This window comes from Salvelinus alpinus, unplaced genomic scaffold (assembly GCF_045679555.1).
Source record: "Salvelinus alpinus unplaced genomic scaffold, SLU_Salpinus.1 scaffold_40, whole genome shotgun sequence".
Lineage (NCBI taxonomy): Eukaryota > Metazoa > Chordata > Actinopteri > Salmoniformes > Salmonidae > Salvelinus > Salvelinus alpinus.
The window spans coordinates 677,411-699,186 of record NW_027255981.1 but is presented as its reverse complement, the minus strand read 5'-3'; the positions used below and the strand labels follow the sequence as shown (position 1 = coordinate 699,186).

Below are 21,776 nucleotides of genomic sequence, written 5' to 3'. Positions count from 1 at the left end.
GGGCTAGGGTCAGTCTGTTATAGCTGGTGTAATTATCCTGTGTTTTCTGGTGTCCTGTGTGAATTGAAGTATGCTCCCTGTAATTCTCCCTCTCCTCCTGGAGGACCTGAGCCCTAGGGCCATGCCTCAGGACTACCTGGCCTGATGACTCCTGGCTGCCCACAGTCCACCTGTTTGAGCTGCAGCTCCAGTTTCAACTGTTCTGCCTGCGGCTATGGAACCCTGGCCTGTTCACCAGGCGTGTTACCATGTCCCGGACCTGCAGTTTCGTCTCTCTCTCTCTCTCAATCTCTGAATGATCAGCTATGAAAAAACAAACTTACTGTCACCCTCTACAAACACTGTGATTATTACTTGACCCTGCTGGCCATCTATGAACGTTTGAACATCTTGAAGAACAGTCTGCATGTACTCTTCCACCCGGCACAGCCAGAAGAGGACTGGCCACCCTTCAGAGCCTGGTTCCTCTCTAGGTTTCTTCCGAGGCTCCTGCCTTTCTAGGGAGTTTTTCCTAGCCACCGTGCTTCTACATCTGTATTGCTTGCTGTTTAGGGTTTTAGGCTGGGTTTCTGTGTAAGCACTTTGTGACATCTGTTGATGTAAAAAGGGCTTTATAAATACATTTGAATTGAAAAAGAAAACTTTTCTCCACACCTTATTGGATTTTCAACACTGCAGAATTTTTGTTGTTGTTGTAAACTTAAGTTTAGAATTTTAATTGAGAAAATAAAGACAAATACTATGGACAAAATTGTCACCCTGGCACTTGCACTTGGTTGCACAGTCTTTGGCCAAGATAACTGCCAACAAATGTTTCTTGTAGCCATAAATGACCTTGCTGCAACTTTCTACTGCCAATTTGGCCCACTCTTCAGCAGAAAACTGCTCTAATTCTTCAATGTTTGAGGGGTGCCCTCCACCAACTGCTGTTTTCAGCTCTCACCATAGATTATGGATGTGATTCAGGTCTGGACTCTTCGCCAGCCACTCCAGAACAGTCCAATGTTTCTTCAACCATTCCAAGTTGCTTTTGATGGTTGTTTGGGGTTGTTGTCCTTCTGGAAGATCCACAGCCTTCAACAGAGACCGTTTTTGTTACTGGCCCAACTCACTTAACAGCTAGGCTACCTGCCGCCTCTAACGTCAATGGTGAATTGGAGTTGAACTCTGCTCAACTTAAAAAACGTATCACTTCAATAGCTACCTTCAAGACTGTCTGGAACATGAATGATTCCACAACCCTCCTTGGCCTAGGTCAAGTACTTTTTTATCCCACAAGGGGATTACACCCTCTCCTGGTGAGGAATAGTAAGCCATTTCTATCGACAACCTACAGTGCATTCAGAAAGTATTCAGACTCCTTCCCTTTTTCCACATGTTGTTACGTTACAGGCTTATTCTAGAATGGATTTAAAAAATACTCATCAATCTACACACAATCTACCCTATAATGACAAAGCGAAAACAGGTTCTTAGAAAATGTTGCTAATTTATGCAAAACAAAAAACATATACCTTATTTACATAAGTATTCAGACCCTTTGCTATGAGACTCTAAATTGATCTCAGGTGCATCCTGTTTCCATTGTTCATTGTTGAGATGTTTCTACAACTTGATTGGAGTCCACCTGTGGTAAATTCAATTGATTGGACGTGATTTGGAAAGGCACACAACAGTCTATATAAGGTCCCAGTTGACAGTGCATGTCAGAGCAAAAACTAAGCCATGAGGTCAAAGGAACTTGTCCGTAGAGCTCCGAGACAGGATTGTGTCGAGGCATAGATCTAGGGAAGGGTACCAAAAAATGTGTGCAGCATTGAAGTTCCCCAAGAACAGAGTGGCCTCCATCATTCTTAATGGAAGAGGTTTGGAACCACCAAGACTCTTACTAGAGCTGGCCGCCCGGCCAAACTGAGCAATCGGGGGAGAAGAGCCTTGGTCAGGGAGGTGACTAAGAACCCGATGGTCACTCTGACAGAGCTCCAGAGTTCCTTAGTGAAGATGGGAGAACCTTCCAGGACAACCATCTCTGCAGCACGCCACCAATCAGGCCTTTATGGTAGTGGTCAGACAGAAGCCACTACTCAGTAAAAGGCACATGATATCCCGCTTGGAGTTTGCCAAATGGCACCTAAAGGACTCAGTCCATGAGAAGCAAGATTCTCTGGTCTGATGAAACCTAGATTGAACTCTTTGGCCTCAATGCTAAGCGTCACGTCTGGAGGAAACCTGGCACCATCCTTACGGTGAAGCATTGTGGTGACAGCTGCCAAAGGTGCCTAAGGTGCTACAACACAGGAATTGAGTAATTCACTGCCAAAGGTGCTTCAACAAAGTACTAAGTAAAGGGCTTGAATACTTATGTAAATGTGACATCAGTTTTTTATTTTTAATACATTTGCAACAATTTCAAAAAAACTGTTTTTGCATGTCATTATGGGGTATTGTGTGTAGATTGTTGAGGGAAAAAAACTATTTCATCCATTTTAGAATAAGGCTGTAATGTAACAAAATGTGGAAAAAGTCAAGGGGTCTGAATATTTTCAGAATGCACTGTACATACAAAATATAATTGCAACATGTGAAGTATTGGTCCCATGTTTCATGAGCTGAATTAAAAGATCCCAGAAATGTTCTATACGCACAAAAAGTTTATTTCTTTACACATGTACAACCCTGTTAGTGAGCATTTCTCCTTAGCCAAGATAATCCACCCACTTGACAGGTCTGGCATATCAAGGAGCTGATTAAACAACATGATCATTAAAATGGGGTTGTCACACAACACAATGTCCACCAGAGCTGTTGCCAGATAATTGAATGTAAATTGCTCTACCATAAGCCGCATCCACATTGTTTTAGAGAATTTGGCAGTACGTTCAACCGGCCTTACAACCGCGGACCACGTGTAACCACACCAGCCCAGGACCTCCCCCGGCTTCTTCACTTGCAGGGTCGGATAGCTGATGAAACTGGTTTTGCACAACCAAACAATTTCTGCACACACTGTCAGAAACCGTCTCAGAAAATCTCATCTGCGTGCTATCCAGGGTCTTGACCTGACTACAGTTTGGCATCGTGACCGGCTTTAGTGGGCAAATGCTCACCTTCGATGGCCAATGGCACACTGGAGAAGTGTGCTCTTCACTGATGAATCCCGCTTTTAATCGTACATCGTGTGGGTGAGCAGTTTGCTGATGTCAACGTTGTGAACAGAGTGCATATTGTATCTGAAACCTTTTTCACTTTTGATACTTAAGTATATTTAAAACCACATACTTTGACTTTTACTCAAGTAGTATTTTACTGGGTGACTTTTACTTGTCATTTTCTATTAAGGTTTCTTTACTTTTACTCAAGTACGAAAATGTTATACTTTTCCCACCACTGCCTAAACCAAGGTGTTGGTCTTCCATCACTTACCGCTAGGAAATCCAACATTGAAAAAGGTTTCAGATACAATATGTTATCAGTAAAACGAATGTGACATCCATAGGCAGGAGTGAGCTCTTCCCATCCTCCTGCCTTCACATTACTTACAAAAACTAAGCCAACTGAAGCTCATTTACTACATTTTTATACAACTGAAAAACTCAAATGCTGGTTTGGAGAAGGAAAAGAGAACCCAGTCATTATCACATTGACTGCTGTAGTTTTATCCACCTGAGTCGGTCTACAAACACAGCCTATTAGCTATACAATTAGCCACTAAACGAACTCTGCACCGGAATGAAAGACTAGAATACATAGAGGGATCCGATAACAGAAAGTTTTTGCAGGTAATTTCCTGTAATTCTACACATTTTACCTCGACTAGTATATCTGAGGGAGAGTGACTAACAGAATCAAAATGGTGGCCCCGAGACACGAGCATATAGCCAGCTGTCTGTAGTGTGGGCAGCGATTCTCAACCAAAATTGAGTGGTGGGAGGTTGAGCAGTATGGAATTATTGAAAAGGAAAAAATGTCTCCAGTTAATATGGTGGCAGGTGACCTCAAGGTTAAAGTGTTAGGCCAGTAACCAAAAAGTTGCTGGTTTGAATACCAGAGCTGACAAAAGGTAAAAAATATGTAGTAGTGCCCTTCGGCAGAGCATTTTATTTTCTTGTTACATTAATTAAATCAACAGAGCCTTATAGTTTCCCACATTGCATTTTGGCACAAATTTTCCACCTGCGCAAGTATTTGGTCACTACTGACGTGACACGCTGAAATGTGGGTCCTGAGACAAAATCACTTAAGAACCACTGCCCTATGGATTACTCATCTTGTCATGCATATTTTCCAGTACCTACAACAGTACTCAGCGTTACCAACTCCATCACCTCAGTCACAGACGCCATCACCTACACCCTCATTCATCATCACGGTCATCCATGTCACCATTATCAAACAACGGATCTGGTAAATAAACTTTTTTTTTTTTTTTTTTTAATGAAGCCGTGGCCGTATTTCAATCCAAGGCACATTATAGAGCAGCGCACTAGGCAGTAGACAAAGCGTCTTTTAAAAGGTCATTAACGCAAGGGCCATAATTAGCAGGTATCCATGAATGGAATCACTGCAAACACCTGGGAAATTGCATTTAAAATGACACCTTGGTTGGCTGTCCAATGCACTATAACACACATTGGACTGAATCCTGGCACAAGACTGACAGTTGCACCTGGAGGCCTATAGAAGTTTAACAGAAGACGTGATTGTAAAGTAATAGAACTAACTTATATCTCATGATCTTAGTACATGCATCTACCACATCACACAGAATGTAATTGTAAACAAATACTATAGCCTCATAACATGGTTAAAACTACACTTTTGATCTCAAGGATGGATGGTCAGTCCTTGCAACCATAGCCCTTTCTATGAATTTGAGAGTGGTTACATTTTCCCAGCCCAATCCCTTTGCTGTTTATCAAAACAAAATGGTTGGGGTACCCATTTCGTTGTTTTTCCAAAATCCCAGATTGCCCCTTTAAAAACAGGGAAAAGAAAATGAACCTGCATTCAAATGGGAAACAAAATGTTCTTTATTTACAAAACAACTGATGGTTGCAGTAGGCATTTCCCTTAGAATACAATAGTCATCACAAATTCAAAGGCTGAATTAAAGCTACTATTAAAAACAAAACAAATGAGACAAGAATTCTAACAGTAAATAAAAAGGGGTCCAAAGTGTAATCAAAGCGGTCTCTCCACTTCCGTCACCAGCGCCTTAGATCAGGTCAGCCACTGAGGAGAACAAATGTCATGTTAATGACAGCCATCTAATGTATAGACCTGGGGTTCTTTTACAAAAATGGGCATTGACATTAGATGGCTGGGGCCTCCCGGGTGGCGCAGCTAGCACTGCGCCACCCGGGAGGCCCCAGCCATCTAATGTCAATGCCCATTTTTGTAAAAGAACCCCAGGTCTATATGGCCCTAAATCTGTACACCCACTATATGGTTGAAACAAAACTGAACACTTACATTTAGTTGCTTGAACCAAAACAGCAATACTAAACATATCAACATGGTCAATAAAATACTCAGACAGAAGATTTACAAATGGGAATTTACCGTTCATTGGCATTTCATCAATCTGTGTGGAATAGTACTGCTCAATGTCACGGAGAATACGGATGTCGTCGTTCTTCACAAAGTTAATGGCCACACCCTTGCGGCCGTAACGACCCGATCGGCCAATCCTATGAAGAGAGGAGGTTGAGGGACAAAAACACCAGTAAATCTTTGCCCTGACAAGCCGAAGCTCCTGGAAAGAGATCAGGGTCGTAATGAGGATAGATGTGGTAAAGAGATCAATGGAATGCAGACAATGGGGGAGCGAAGGGCACTGGATTGGCCTACATTCAACAAATCTGATCTAAGTGGATATGTCAAAACCGTCACGATTGATGTACTGTAACAGGACCAGAATGTGGTTACTAAAATCAAATTTGGATATATTTTGCTGTTTTCGCTGCATAACATTTGGACATTTTTCCAAGTTTAGAACAAGTGACTGCTAAATGCTAACTCCTGTTTGTATAATCTGGTAGCATAGCTAGCATACAGAAATCAGTGGTGGTAGCCAGTCATTTTTTAACTGTAATGCAGTTGATTGATGACACAAACGTGTATTGGGGTTGACATTCAAACAAGCATTAGACTCATTTTTACCGTAACAGTGTGAAACACACATTAACAGCCTAAATGTAGGCACATTTTGCCGGGGGCAATGGGGAGGTTCCGGACGGAGATACAGGTGGGAAAAACGGTGCAGCCTTTTTAATGCTATCTTGGCTGAGCTCCTATGTCAATCACCGGGAAACGGACGGCAACATCTGAAGAGGTAAGGGTCCTGTCTTCTCGTTTAGCCAGTCGCTCACAATTAGCTGGATGGCTATAGCGATTAGCTTTGAATCACTACAAGTGGTGCGGTGCAAACCAATTTATTGGATGCGTATGACAGCTCCCCAAAGAGCAAGTAGGAATGCTCTGACTTCTGTGGAGTCCGCATCGCTGTAAACGCTGTATGGCCACTACAGATGTCGGATTGACCATAAAAATAGGCTTTTAGTGTCCTGAGAGACTGAACAGAGAAAAAGGTACAAGACGTACTTGACCTCTGCCACTCTCTGGGTTTTACTGTGGCACTGGAATGGAACCCACAGCTCAAACTGAGGACTGAGCCAGGTGATTTTCCCGACTTCACCGTTCTCCGAATAGCCACATTGCATACCTAATATCGCTTAGTTTCTAATATCGCTTAGTTTCTATAGTAGTTCTCCGAGCTGGGCAGCCAGACGTACCTGTGGATGTACAGCTCTCTGTTGTTGGGCAGGTCGTAGTTGATGATGAGGGACACCTGGGGCACGTCCAGACCTCGGGCCCACACATCAGTGGAGATAAGCACTCGGCTACAGGGGGAGAGGAGATCCACGTTAGGCCAAACCAAGGTCGTTTTCACTTGGAACTAAACGGGATCAAACGGGGAGGGACTATCTGAACTTTGAAAAATGTTTTTGCTACGGTGTGCACCAATTAATACGACCCAAGTCCACCCCTGGGAGAATTTAAAGAACAATGCGTAGACATGTTTCCAGGGAGTGAACAGAGAAACAGTACAAGACGTACTGGACCACTGCCACTCTCTGGGTTTTACTGTGGCACAGGAATGGAACACAGAGCTCTCACTAAGGACTGAGCCAGGTTACGAACAGTGCAATGAAGAATGTCCATTTAAGTGGTCAGTCCACTAGTACACTTTATCCAGTGTGGGAGACTGTCCGGTATTGTATATAAAAAGACAACATTCTCTATCAGGTGGAACAGAAAGAATCCAGACGATACAGTACATTGTCATATATTAGGATCTAAAATGTTCTTCCTGCTAAGAGACTGTTCGACCAACTAAGCTAAGATAACGTCTCTGGCCATCAAACGACACAGATACACACCCAGATGTGCAAATTATTGGTGATAGCACACTGCGAATAAAAAATTAATAAAAAAAGTTAAGTGTAAGACCAGCCTCAACTTTCACATAGAAACATGACAAAGTAACTACTGACACGAGATCACATTCACCATTGATAAATATTGACCCAGTGGTCACACACCCAAAAGATAAATTAACTTATTGAATAGCCTTCAAAGATTGATTGGGATGCTAAAAACAGACTATTTCATCATTACCTGGCGCCGGACCGGAACTCTTTCATGATGGACTCCCTCTCCTTCTGGGGCATGTCTCCGTGCATGGAGGAAACGGTGAAGTTGGCCTCCCTCATCTTCTCAGTCAGCCAGTCAACCTATCGCAAGCAGAGCGAGGACAGATAGAGGCTCAGGCCCAAACGTATGACAACGCATTTCAGGGATCGTGCCAAACATGCTCCCTGAAATACACAATGTAGGGAATAGGGTGCCACCCCTATGACGGTGCTTTATGTTCCTAGAGAGTGAACAGAGAAACGGTACAAGACGTACTGGATCCCTGCCACTCTTTAGGCTTTAGCGTGGCACTGGAATGGAACCCACAGCTCTCACCGAGGACGGAGCCAGGTTAGGAACAGCGCAAACAAAGATTATCATGACATTCATCGGTGTGTTCAATGAGAGGTTGAGGAAACACTGGCATTCATTTGTCAAAGTAACAATGTCAAAGCATGTTGGCCCCGGGGAGACGGAAGCACGACAAAATAGCCAGGACCTCTTCATATTTTTGTAACAACGGCGGGAATGTATTTTGTCCCGATACAAAACTGAAAACGATACGCAACATATCTTCACTGCGCTTGACATACTCCACAAGCAAACATCTTCGTGTCGGGACATTTTGACAGTGCTTATAAATTGAACCTGCTAAATAGTTGCATTTAAAAATGTCACGTACACATTACCGATCGAATACAAACCTTCAATGGAGTACTCCTGCCCACCCCTATTTTTACCAATACATATAGGCTAAGGGACACAGGAGGAAAAACATACAATAACTGTCAACAGCTGCCAACAACCCAAGTAGCTCCAGTGAAGTTTCTCCTAGGCACAGATCTAGGATCAGCTTCCCCTCCCTTAATCCCAACTTGAACTATTATTGGGGGAAAATGCTAAACTGACCGAAGATCGGTTAGGGGCAACCTCGCAATAAATGTCACTTTGTTTTAGTTGTGTACAGACCTTCCGCTTGGTGTTGCAGAAGATGACAGCCTGCGTGATGGTGAGGGTGTCGTACAGGTCACACAGGGTGTCAAACTTCCACTCCTCCCTCTCTACTGCCACGAAGAACTGCTTGATGCCCTCTAGAGTCAACTCATCACTGGGATAGGGAAAAGGAAGAGAGGGGTTAACTCAGTATTGGACCTCTTCTGCTGCTAAAGGAACCCATCTGAATACCCTTCCCAGTGAGTGCAGGTCTTCCTATTCCAGTTAACTCCGTCCTTTCCATATAATCTTTTCTAGGCAGGGCGCAAAGGCCCCAAAACCCCCATACCCTCAACAAAAATACATCGCAAATGAAGTTGAGCCGCATGTAGTTTGCCATGACGGGGTTTTGTTTCATGTTCCCAGAGAGCGAACAGAGAAACGGTACAAGACGTACCGGACCTCTGCCACTCTCTGGGCTTTACTGTGGCACTGGAATGGAACCCACAGCTCACACTGAGGACTGAGCCAGGTTACGAACAGTGCCAAAGGGAAGATTTCCTTGACTCGGCTATATAATAGTCAGAAATACTGGTATAGATAAGACGGAGCATTTCGCTTTTCTCTTCTGAAAGGTCACACAGGAATGGTGGGGGACTTTTCGATTTAAGCATGGCTGATTCGCTGATGACTATATGAGGTTTGTATTCAGACTAAGTACATGTATTCAGACTAAACCGGTCCCAAATCACTCTCAACCCCTCGCCACTAACTCCTGGATGATTGCAGATGTATAGGGTCTGGATACGTATAAGCAGTTCAGTGGTGGAGCATCCACTATATTGCTTCCACCTTACAGACCTGCAGAAACAAAGGGTTAGGGCCATGGGGTAGGGAGCGATTTAGGACCCGGCTGATTTACTTCCCCCCCCTTGTATACATTACACAATGCTGCCCCCTAGAGTTCACAACTTGAACGAGTCTTAACACAGCGACCAGGTTGGTTCCGCTAGGCTAGAAACCAGGGTGATACTTCCTAATATACATCCGAGTAACGCTCGACTCACCGTTTGACCAGGATGCGGATGGGGTCGGTCATGAACTTGTTGGTCATCTCCAGGATCTCGTGGGGCAGCGTGGCGCTGATCAGACAGACCTGGGTGGCGGGGGGCAGGTACCGGTACACGTCGTAGATCTGCTCTTTGAAACCTGCCGGACGGGTAAGGGAAAGATATTCAGTTTCCCCTTCATATTACACTACACGTTCTGGGAAAAGCCGCGCAGACCGTCAAAACGACTTTCCTGTGCAATAGTGTCTGAGACCAAGCTTCCCTGCCTGCCGTGGGTTGCAGACAGGGATAGTAGGAAACTAGTTGTGTGCAGGGGGAACGACAAAGCAGCACTGAAACGTATCCTGCTTCACCACGCGACCTCTTGTTCTGGTTGTTTTTTGGGCAACAGGAGACCAGAAACACACAACTGGAAGATGTCTTTCCGTTTCATCTTTGTAATGCACAACAGCGTGTCTGGCTTACCCTTGTTGAGCATTTCGTCTGCTTCGTCCAGCACCAGCATCTTGATGGCACGCGTCCTCAAACTCCTCCTGCGGATCATATCTGAAAGAACAGAGAGCAGTGCCTGCATTATGGAGGGGAATCTTCTCAATTCATACTCTGACTTTGAAGACACAAGCCCTGTGGTGACTACAGGGAGCCCAATTCATGATTGTCTACTCGTGCATATTTTCTAGTTACATTCCTTTGAAATGTTCTGGTCTCAGGTAAATCATGTGAAAAATGTGATTGGTGGCTGGAGTGGGACCATAAGTCATTGATTCCCAGAGAGAGGGGCATGTTCCCAGAGAGTGAACAGAGCAACGGTACAAGACGTACTGGACCTCTGCCACTCTCTGGGTTTTACTGTGGCACTGGAATGGAACCCACAGCTCACACTGAGGACTGAGACAGGTTACGAACAGTGCAAACATTTTGATTTTCTTGACTTTACTGTTGTCCTAAGTATGCCGAGTAGCCTCATTAAATAAAGGTACAAACCGTTTCAATGAAGGCAGATCCAGAGATTAGAAGTCGACCGATTATGATTTTTCGACGCCGATACCGATTATTGGGGGACCAAAAAAAGCCGATACCGATTAATCGGTCGAAAAAAGAAAAAAAAAGAATTTATTTGTAATAATGACAATTACAACAATACTGAATGAACTTTTATTTGAACAATTTAGCCTCAAATAAATAATGAAACATGTTCAATTTGGTTTAAATAATGCAAAAACAAAGTGTTGGAGAAGTAAAAGTGCAATATGTGCCATGTAAAAAAGCTAACGTTTAAGTTCCTTGCTCAGAACATGAGAACATATGAAAGCTGGTGGTTCCTTTTAACACGAGTCTTCAATATTCCCAGGTAAGAAGTTTTAGGTTGAGGTTATTATAGGACTATTTCTCTCTATACCATTTGTATTTCATATACCTTTGACTATTGGATGTTCTTATAGGCACTTTAGTATTGCCAGTGTAACAGTATAGCTTCTGTCCCTCTCCTCGCCGCTACCTGGGCTCGAACCAGGAACACATCAACAGCCACCCTCGAAGCATCGTTACCCATCGCTCCACAAAAGCCGCGGCCCTTGCAGAGCAAGGGGAACAACTACTCCAAGTCTCAGAGCGAGTGACGTTTGAAACACTATTAGCGCGCACCCCGCTAACTAGCTAGCCATTTCACATCGGTTACACCAGCCTAATTTCAGGAGTTGATAAGCTTGAAGTCATAAACAGCTCAATGCTTGAAGCACAGCGAAGAGCTGCTGGCAAACGCACGAAAGTGCTGTTTGAATGAATGCTTACGAGCCTGCTGCTGCCTACCACCGCCCAGTCAGACTGCTCTATCAAATCATAGACTTAATTATAATAACACAGAAATATGAGCCTTTGGTCATTAATATGGTCAATCATATCACCTATCATTTCGAAAACGTTTATTCTTTCAGTGAAATACGGAACCGTTCCGTATTTTATCTAACGGGTGGCATCCCGAAGTCTAAATATTGCTGTTACATTGTACAACCTTCAATGTTATGTCATAATTATGTACAATTCTGGTAAATTAATTACGGTCTTTGTTAGGAATAAATGGACTTCACACAAGCCAGGCGGCCCAAACTGCTGCATATACCCTGACTCTCACAATTTCCCTAGCTAAAGGAAATTCATGTTAGCAGGCAATATTAACTAAATATTCAGGTAAAAAATATATACTTGTGTATTGATTTTAAAGAAAGGCATTGATGTTTATGGTTAGGTACACATTGGTGCAACGACAGTGCTTTTTTTCGCGAATGCGCTTGTTAAATCATCACCCGTTTGGCGAAGTAGGCTGTGATTCAATGAAAAATTAACAGGCACCGCATCAATTATATTCAACGCAGGACACGCTAGATAAACTAGTAATATCATCAACCATGTGTAGTTAACTAGTGATTATGTTAAGATTGATTGTTTTTTATAAGATAAGTTTAATGCTAGCTAGCAACTTTCCTTGGCTTCTTGCTGCCCTCACGTAACCGGTAGTCAGCCTGCCACGCAGGCTCCTCATGGAGCGCAATGTAAGGCAGGTGGTTAGAGCATTGGACTAGTAACCGGAAGGTTTCAAAAACGAATCCCCGAGCTGACAAGGTAAAAATCTGTCATTCTGCCCCTGAACAAGGCAGTTAACCCACCGTTCCTAGGCCGTCATTGAAAATAAGAATGTGTTCTTAACTGACTTGCCTAGTTATATAAAGGTGAAAAAAAATCAAATTAGCCACAATCGGTGTCCAAAAATACCAACTCCCGATTGTTATGAAAACTTGAAATCGTCCCTAATTAAAATCGGCCATTCCGATTAATCGGTCGACCTCTAATCCAGACTGAACCCACGAAATTCAGTTTTGATTCCTGTGACAGAATTCTAAGAGATAATAAATATCTAGTCTGCTTAGCTGGGCAGACACAGACGTTCATACCTCTGGATAGTAGAAGGTTAGGGTCCAGGGAACTCACCAAACACTCTCCCAGGGGTCCCTGCTACCACGTGCTGGCCATAGTCCAGTTTGCGGATGTCCTCACCCACGTTTGTCCCTCCGATGCAGGAATGACACTGGACGTTCATGTAGTCACCTAGGGCCAGGAGCACCTAGAGGGGGGTGAAGGGATTTTAACATCTGAAAATTAGGAGACAATGGTTGCATCCAAATTGTCTACTCTTCTACCAGAGTGTGCACTTGCACACTCCCCGTCACGAATTTAACAATGGTGGAAACTCCCTCCAGCCAAGGCTTTCACCAATTCAAACCTGTGCCAATGTTCTGATCTGGGCCGTGTTCAGTCGGCATAGAACAGGAGAAATTTTTTTGAAACAGAAAGGTACAATCAAATAAACACTTGTTCCCATTTTCCGTTGCACAGTGTTCTGTTGAATTAACAGGACCTTCCCAATAGAAACACTTTGTTGTAATACATTTTGCTACTGTGTGCCCTACTGAACACGAACAACCCTTATCTCCCAAAGCAGTTTTCCCCCAGTCCATCAGAAGACACTTGATATTCAGTCACATACCTTCTGTATCTGTCCAGCCAACTCTCTGGTGGGAGCCAGGATCAGTGCCTGGGTTTCACGCACCTGTGACAAAACCAACAACAAAAAAATTGCCTTTCTCACGTCGTCCAAACTCCACATATTCAGAGTGCGAGAATTTCACAAAATGTTGGATGATCCAAAACTGCTATGTGATGATAACGGTACCTACAACAGGGCTTGTATTCATGTAGCCTCCCAAAGTAAGAGTGCTGATCTAGGATGTCGTCCCACATGTTCATATAAAATGATTAATTATGATCTAAAAGGAAAAACTGATACTAGATCAGCCCTCCTACTCTGAGACGCTGGACACGGGCCCTAGTCTGCACACAACCTTACTCAAATACCTGAATGTCAAGACACTGCAGCACTGATACGCAAAACGTGGCAGTCTTTCCTGTTCCTGACTGAGACCTAAAGAAAGGTGTTGAAGAACAGAGAAAGATGGTATTCAACAGCCACGATAAACAAACATTTGAACAAGGGCCTTGGGGAGTATTTATATTCATTAGGTTGGAAACGGTTTACTCCAAATTAGTGACGCACCGACATGACATTTTTGGCCGTTGTCGATATTTTTCCGTGGCAAAAAAAAACAATACCTGATATTTAACGGGCTTTTAAGCATTCTAGTACAGTTAAATAGTTAACACACACACAGCGGTCTAAGGCACCGCATCTCAGTGCAAGAGGCATCACTACAGTCCCTGGTTCGAATCGAGGCGGTATCACATCCGGCCGTGATTGGGAGTCCCATAGGGCAGCGCACAATTAGCCCAGTGTCGTCTGGGGTAGGCCGTCATTGTAAATAAGAATATATTCTTAACTGACTTGCCTAGTTAATTAAAGGTTACACACACACACCACACTGACCAAAAAGTTATTTTGTTGGCATTAACGTATTATCAGCAAAACATAATCAAAACCTATTTCTTTCACTTACTTGCTGTGCTGTTCCGTTGTTCATTTGTTTAGCCGTTTCATTCTCAACCAGGATTTCTATGGAACGCTGTTTGGGTCTTTGCGTGTCAAAAGATACGTGTCAAATAAGCTTGTTGACCAATCAGGACCTGAATGACTGCACGTGACATAATTTAACACGCTCATACATTTTTTACGTAGTTATTACACTATCACTCGTATTTCATATGTCACAACGATTAATCGATACGTATGCTATGATGCTGGTAAAGTTGTCTCGGGCACCTACAATGCTGGTCATAAAAGAAAACCTAGCTAGCTCATGGATGCAAACAATGTTCTTCCCCAAAAACATAGCAAAATGATTATGTTTCAGTAGCTATAGCTAGCTAGCTAGGTGTCATCATCTAAAATAACCCTGATGTATAAGACAGGTCTTATTTGATTAATGGTGGTCTGACCCATCTATGTGAAGCTAGCCACAATAAGGATTAGCCACAATGGTGGACTTTGCAGTTACTTTTATTTTGAAGGTTATGTCATTGACAGGGATGCAAATGCATACAAATAGTAGAATTATGCCATAATTGAATAGATCATGCTGAACGAGGTTGGAATGTTATATAAAATCAACAAAATACAATAATTTGTTAATTTGACAAATCTGTTGAAATCACACTGGATGTATTATACTTTAGAATTGCATTGGGGCATACTTATTTCACTGTACAGCCTTACCTATGGATTGTGGATCAATGACACTCAGAGAACATTAGCATCTACTCAGTGACACCCAGAGAACATTAGCATCATAGCTCTTATTGCGGGACTCAAACAAATGAATTGAGCCACATTTATTAATGTCTACCTATGTGTATTGAGCACTATTCCTGAGGAAAAACAACACTGCCATGATGCTTTGGAGTCTGATAACTGAGGAGAACGCTGGGAAAAATATCTTGGGTATTGAGTAGACCGTTAGCCCATTTCATCCTGTCTCAGCCTCCAGTATTTATGCTGCAGTAGTTTATGTGTCGGGGGGCTAGGGTCAGTTGGTTATATCTGGAGTACTTCTCCTGTCTTATCCGGTGTCCTGTGTGAATTTAAGTATGCTCTCTCTAATTCTCTCTCTCTGAGGACCTGAGCCCTAGGACCATGCGTCAGGACTACCGGGAATGATGACTCCTTGCTGTCCCCAGTCCAACTGGCCTTGTTGCTGTTCCAGTTTCAACTGTTCTGCCTGCTCCTATGGAACCCTGACCTGTCCACCGGACGTGCTACCTGTCCCAGACCTGCTGTTTTCAACTCTCTAGAGACCGCAGGAGCGGTAGAGATACTCTTAATGATCAGCTATGAAAAGCCAACCGACATTTACTCCTGATTATTATTTGACCATGCTGGTCATTTATGAACATTTGAACATCTTGGCCATGTTCTGTTATAATCTCCACCCGGCAATCAATCAATCAATCAATTTTATTTTATATAGCCCTTCGTACATCAGCTAATATCTCGATGTGCTGTACAGACACCCAGCCTAAAACCCCAAACAGCTAGTAATGCAGGTGTAGAAGCACGGTGGCTAGGAAAAACTCCCTAGAAAGGCCAAAACCTAGGAAGAAACCTAGAGAGGAACCAGGCTATGAGGGGTGGCCAGTCCTCTTCTGGCTGTGCCGGGTGGAGATTATAACAGAACTATGCCAAGATGTTCAAAAATGTTCATAAGTGACAAGCATGGTCAAATAATAATCATGAATAATTTTCAGTTGGCTTTTCATAGCCGATCATCAAGAGTCTGGCAAAGCCAGAAGAGGACTGGCCACCCCTCATAGCCTGGTTCCTCTCTAGGTTTCTTCCTAGGTTTTGGCCTTTCTAGGGAGTTTTTCCTAGCCGCCGTGCTTCTACACCTGCATTGCTTGCTGTTTGGGGTTTTAGGCTGGGTTTCTGTACAGCACTTCGAGATATTAGTTTATGTACGAAGGGCTATATAAAATAAACTTGATTTGATTGAGCCCCAATCCGTAGGTAAGGCTGTACAGTGCAATATTAATGTCAGTACACACAATAGGCTGACTGGGGAGGTGACTTCAGTCGCACGATAAGAGCTACAATGCTAATATTTGCGTAAACTCTTCACAGCTGTGTGAAGCTTGCATGTGCAAATTCAGAACACAGAACTATAATAGAACTGTTATTTGACATGTCAAATTAAAAGCTTATGTAACGTATTAAATAGTGCGATTGTCAAATTGTGTTATTTGACACGCAAAGACTGAAACGGCATTCCATAGTATGTCGTGAAGTTAATAGCAGTTACACTATTACTGTGTAACTCCGGTAGGGCAACAGCTGAACAATAGCGCACCTGGTAATAGTGTGTACCGGTGCTCGACCAGTCGCGAAAGCCAACATCACCCACGACAAGAGAACGGTTGATTGCTGCGAAAGGCAATGAATTCAATTATCTTGGCGTTATTGGATTTCGCCTTTGAATCGTCTCGCTGAAATTCTTACTTTTTCAAATGACTGCTCGACTTGTTGACAGCTCGATCCACTCAGCAGACATTGTGGGCTAGGTTAGGAATGCTGTGTTGTTAGTGTAGCGCAACATTTTACGTGGCGTCATTACATCATGTACCTACGTTATTATAGCTCAGCTTTGACATCGTTTTTAAAAACATCACCGTTAAACTACACATCGGCCCGATACCGTTGGCTTTTTTAGCTAGTATCGGCAGATTCCGATAGGTTCACCAATATATTGTGCATCCCTACTCCAAATGTAAAATGTTTGTTTCTGCTGGACTAATTCAGGTAGCCCATGCCCCCCCCTATTTGATTCCTAAAGCAAACGGTTTCCATTGCATTACATTTACATTTAAGTCATTTAGCAGACGCTCTTATCCAGAGCGACTTACAAGTTGCTCTGGATAAGCAAAAAAAGGCATAGGTTAATCCTGAGATTACAGACTAGTACTAAACACTTGAAGTAGGCATTCTAGAGTTAAGTCAACAAGTTACTATATCATTGTGTTTACTTGATAGCTACCTACACAAATAGCTAGCAAGGACAAAGTGTTAATAAGATTTAAACATTTTAAAAGCAATACAAATAAAAGTTCTGCAAAAGACAAAACATTTTAAAACAGAATCCGACTAATGAATACACCCCTGGTGAATAGCCAAAGTTCCAAACATATAACTATATTGTGTAGCTCTGGACATTGTGTTTCTCCAGCTTAAACAGTCATTAACGTTACTTACTGTGCAATGACATCTCTACCCTTGATGATCTGTTTAATTGCTCTTTGTTGGATTGCGGAAGGCTTCTCGAATCCTGAGAATAAGAAATAAAAGGTGGTTAATTATGTAGGCCCATGAAACTCTTTCCAGTGAAATAGTTCAATTAACATTACATACTATTCATGTAAACCTTTGAGCAACTGGAAAATATAGCTGGTAGTACTGAATATATTTATTTGTAGTACTGAATACTTTTCCAGTTGTGCAGACTGTTCGTGTCAAATGTTATTATCACTGGCTAGAACAAATGGCGGCACAAGCAGAGCAAAATGTTCACACAAAAATATTAATCAACATGTGAGGAAAACGCAACATGTACTAAATACTAAAGGGGGTGGGACATGCTAATTAGCTAACATTAGCTAGGTATCGAGTTAGCTAGGTTCAATGAAACGAATTATTAACTAGGTAACGTTAGCTGGCTAACGCTAACTAATGAAAAACAAATACAACATTCTGGCTTTTTTCATCCAACACTCGCAGTATGTGTTGGTTCTGAGTGTGCAACTGAATCATGATGTACAGAAAATGTGTTCAAATAACTAACTTGGGTAACGTTAGATGCCTATATGGGCCCACTGTCCGAAACAAACCCCCGGACCTACCGTATGCGTATATCCCACGGAGGAGATCCTCTCGTAGGCCCATCGTGTCGAAAGTAGGAGTAACATCGACCTCCTCGCTGGTCTCAAACTCGATCTTGGTCATGTCTTCCTCCTTCAATAGACGCCTCGTGCGCGGTACAGTGGCTACTTCCATGGCTTTTGTGAGCGTTTTCACAAAATACGAATGAAATCGACAACTTCACCAGCTCGAGTTGTGCTGCGGTAAGTAGAAAAAAAGACCGCCGCATGTGTCGCTCTAGTGACGCCGAAAGCAAGAGACGAGAATTTGCATTACGTATTCTGTGTCGTCACCATAGAGATCCGATTAAAGGTGTACCAAAGATAAACCAAGATAGATCACAGCTTGTTGTTTTCAATGGAAACAATGAGTCATAGTGGGAACAAACAAGGAGGTGGGCAGAGCCAAGCACGCTCTAGTGATATCCTATTGGCGCGTTCAAGTATCTGCATATTTCCGCTACGGAAGGTCTACTCTGTGACGAGGCAAGTCAGTTAAGAACAAATTATTATTTAAAATGACGGCCTACACCGGACGACGCTGGGCCAATTGTGCACCGCCCTATGGGACTTCCAATCGCGAACCCAGGTGTCTGTAGTGACACCTCCAGTGCAGAGATGCAGTGTCTTAAAACCGCTTTGCCACTCGGGAGCCCCAATAACTCATTCTAAACAGCGCGACTTTATTATTTAGGATAAAGTCTACAAAACTTAGTCCATTCTGTTCATAACATATTCTAGTTTGCGAACATAAAACTGTATTAAGATGAAATGTTTCATCGATGAGAAAATTTGCAGAATATCGGCCAAAATACATCTCCCACTTCCCGCCAGTGGGCGTCCTCTCACTACCATATTTGGTAGTAAGTGGAAACGTCAACCGGATGCTTCACATTTATACAACCATTAAATATCTGTCTCATTGAAATATATGTATCATTGTTCTATCTGTGGGTGCACTACAGAAATCGCTGCGCCATTTCCTGGTTGCTAACTAGGAATATATATATTTTTTTTAATTTAAAAATAGGAATATATGCCGCGTTCACGTACTAGTAGGGAATAGAAAACTCAGAACATTTCTGACTTGCTTACTGGTTGAACACAGCGCGTGTATATCTACTACCAGTTAGCAAATCAGAAAATTCAGAGTTTCCTAGTTCTGACAAGCACAGGAACGTAGCAATACAGAGAAGGAACTGTCAGATGTATCATAATAGCCCGGAAGTAAAGCCACATTGGGAGCCAAATTTGAAATGGAATAGATTGAATACATGGAGCAGGTTTGAAAAAATCACATTAAACATGGTTAAAATTTTCGGGAGGTCTGTCATCACTATTCATGTAATACATTAAACATCAGATGGTACTGGGGAGCTATTTCATAGTTTTTTCACGGCTATATTTCAAATTTCAATCTTATAGCAACCCTATGCTTGGTATGACTGTTATGGTCAGAGCAGACCATCCGATATGCGCTTTAGTTACATATTTATACACCCCAAATTCTAATTTCATCCCTTACTTGTATGTGTATTGGAGTTCCAATCCAAACACCCCCCATTTTATCTTGGTTCAATTTAGCTCGAGCGACTTCTTTGTATAAATAAAAATGATTGTTTAATCTATTCAACTCATCTTGATTTCTGATTACGACATAATCGGCATAAGCAAGTGCGACAACAGGCTGTCTAGAGCTGGTTGAATACTTGGATCTTTTTTTATTTGCTTTAGGAGAGGGCTAATAGCTATTACATACAAGGCTGTGCTAAGTGGGCAACCCTGCTTCACCCCCCTTTCAATTTCAAAAGATTTCGGTCAGGAAACCATTTACATTAACTTGGACAGTAGATCGGCATACAGTAACTTATTCATGTCAATTAATGGACTTGGGAACCCATAACATTTCAATACAGACCATCAATATTCACGTAAACCATAATTAAAGCTTTTTCTAAACAAAACACAAAATGTAGAAATCAAATTCAGATGTGGATGTAGTAATATCTTTCAGCGTACAGATGTTGTCCCACATGAAACGCCCTTTGATGGCAAATGTTTGCTCTTTTTCTTTTATGGTATCAAGAACCCCATTTAGTCTGTTCATGATTATTTCCGCTAAGATCTTATAGTCTAACTTTATTAATGACAGTCAATGGCGTGTATTCATGGATGCCAAGGGAAGCCAAGCTTCCACAAAAAAATGTGCCAAAAAAAATACATCAATGTATCTTTCGTCTGTCTGTGTTTCATAATTTTCCTTCAGTTTGCAAGAGGCTGAATGTATGTCACCAGGGAAAGTATCAGAGCTTGCAAAACAGTGCCCTTCTATCTCTGTATGTGTAGCCCATCTATCTGATGTTGTCTGGTCAAAAAGAGTATGACATTGTTTCTGCACATAGCGTTGAATGCAAGTGAAGCCAGCGAGCATCATTGAGCGAAACATTGAGCGAAACAGTGAGCTTAACTGTGAATGGGGAAAAAAGTGTGAAGGGAAGCCAGTTTGGATTTGGCTTCGCACCAATCACATCACATCAAAAGCCAAACATCATTGACAGAAAAAACTTGAATTGTTGCATCTCTTGTTGTTGTCCTCCAGTGCCTAGCTAGCTAGCATTTTAAAAAAACTTAATTCCATTCTTTTACTTTGTGTGTATTGTTGTGTATTGTTAGTTATTACTGCAATGTTGTAGCTAGGAACACAAGCATTTCGCTATAACACCTGCAATAACATATGCTAAACGTGTATGCGACCAATAACATTTGATTTTATTTGATTCTCTGTACTGGCCAACAATTATAATGGTGATTCAGATTCATACATTGTTGACCCTGCCCTGAGAGGATGGAAGTTCAATATGTACAGTACCATTCAAAGTTTGGACACACCTACTAATTCCAGGGTTTTTCTTTATTTTTACTATTTTCAACATTGTACAATAATAGTGAAGACATCAAAACATGAAATAACACAATGTAGTAACCAAAAAAGTGTTCAACAAATCAAAATATATTTTATATTTGAGATTCTTCAAAGTAGCCACTCTTTGCCTTAATGACAGCTTTGGACACTCTTGGCATTCTCTCAACCAGCTTCATGAGGTAGTCACCTGGAATACATTTCAATTAACAGGTGTGCCTTGTTAAAAGTTAATTTGTGGAATTTCATTCCTTCTTAATGCGTTTGAGCCAATCAGCTGTTTTGTGAAAAGGTAGGGGTGGTATACAGAAGATAGCCCTATTTGGTAAAAGACCAAGTCTATATAATAGCAAGAACAACTCAAATAAGCACAGAGAAACGACAGTCCATCATTACTTTAAGACATGAAGGTCAGTCAATACGAAACATTTCAATAACTTTGAAAGTTTCTTCAACTGCAGTCGCAAAAACCATCAATCGCTATGATGAAACTGTCTCTCATGAGGACCGCCACAGTAAAAGAAGACACAGAGTTACCTCTGCTGCAGAGGATAAGTTCACTAGAGTTAACTGCACTTCAGACTGCAGCCCAAATAAATGCTTCTCAGAGTTCAAGTAACACGCATCTCAACATCAACTCTTCAGAGACAGCGTGAATCAGACCTCCATGGTCGAATTGCTGCAATGCAACCACTACTGAAGAACACCAATAATAATAAGAGATTTGCTTGGGCCAAGAAACATGAGCA

General features: G+C 42.2%; 1 protein-coding gene and 2 non-coding genes across 3 annotated transcripts; all 3 read right to left on the bottom strand.

Annotated features, from left to right (window-relative positions):
- Positions 1-5,012: 5,012 nt before the first annotated feature.
- On the bottom strand, positions 5,013-18,438 carry LOC139567037 (eukaryotic initiation factor 4A-III). The gene is made up of 12 exons (XM_071388457.1): positions 18,090-18,438; positions 17,446-17,518; positions 13,608-13,674; positions 13,240-13,302; positions 12,684-12,816; positions 10,164-10,244; positions 9,696-9,837; positions 8,665-8,803; positions 7,681-7,796; positions 6,795-6,902; positions 5,563-5,690; positions 5,013-5,232 (listed from the first exon to the last, which is right to left on the bottom strand). Exons 1-12 carry the CDS (start codon positions 18,241-18,243, stop codon positions 5,216-5,218), a joined length of 1,221 nt encoding a protein of 406 aa, XP_071244558.1. The 5' UTR covers positions 18,244-18,438; the 3' UTR covers positions 5,013-5,215.
- LOC139567046 (small nucleolar RNA SNORA54) lies at positions 9,043-9,176 on the bottom strand. Its single transcript, XR_011673213.1, has one exon. It is a non-coding gene; the product is annotated as a small nucleolar RNA SNORA54 (small nucleolar RNA).
- Positions 10,478-10,611, bottom strand: LOC139567047 (small nucleolar RNA SNORA54). The gene has a single exon (XR_011673214.1). It is a non-coding gene; the product is annotated as a small nucleolar RNA SNORA54 (small nucleolar RNA).
- Positions 18,439-21,776: the final 3,338 nt, after the last annotated feature.

Excerpts from the sequence above, each read along its gene's own strand:
- LOC139567037 (XM_071388457.1), bottom strand. The coding sequence starts at position 18,243 with ATGGAAGTAGCCACTGTACCGCGCACGAGGCGTCTATTGAAGGAGGAA. Across the intron at positions 8,804-9,695 it reads ATCCGCATCCTGGTCAAACG|TGATGAGTTGACTCTAGAGG; the intron begins GTGAGTCGAGCG and ends TCCCTATCCCAG. Across the intron at positions 7,797-8,664 it reads TCTGCAACACCAAGCGGAAG|GTTGACTGGCTGACTGAGAA; the intron begins GTCTGTACACAA and ends TGCTTGCGATAG.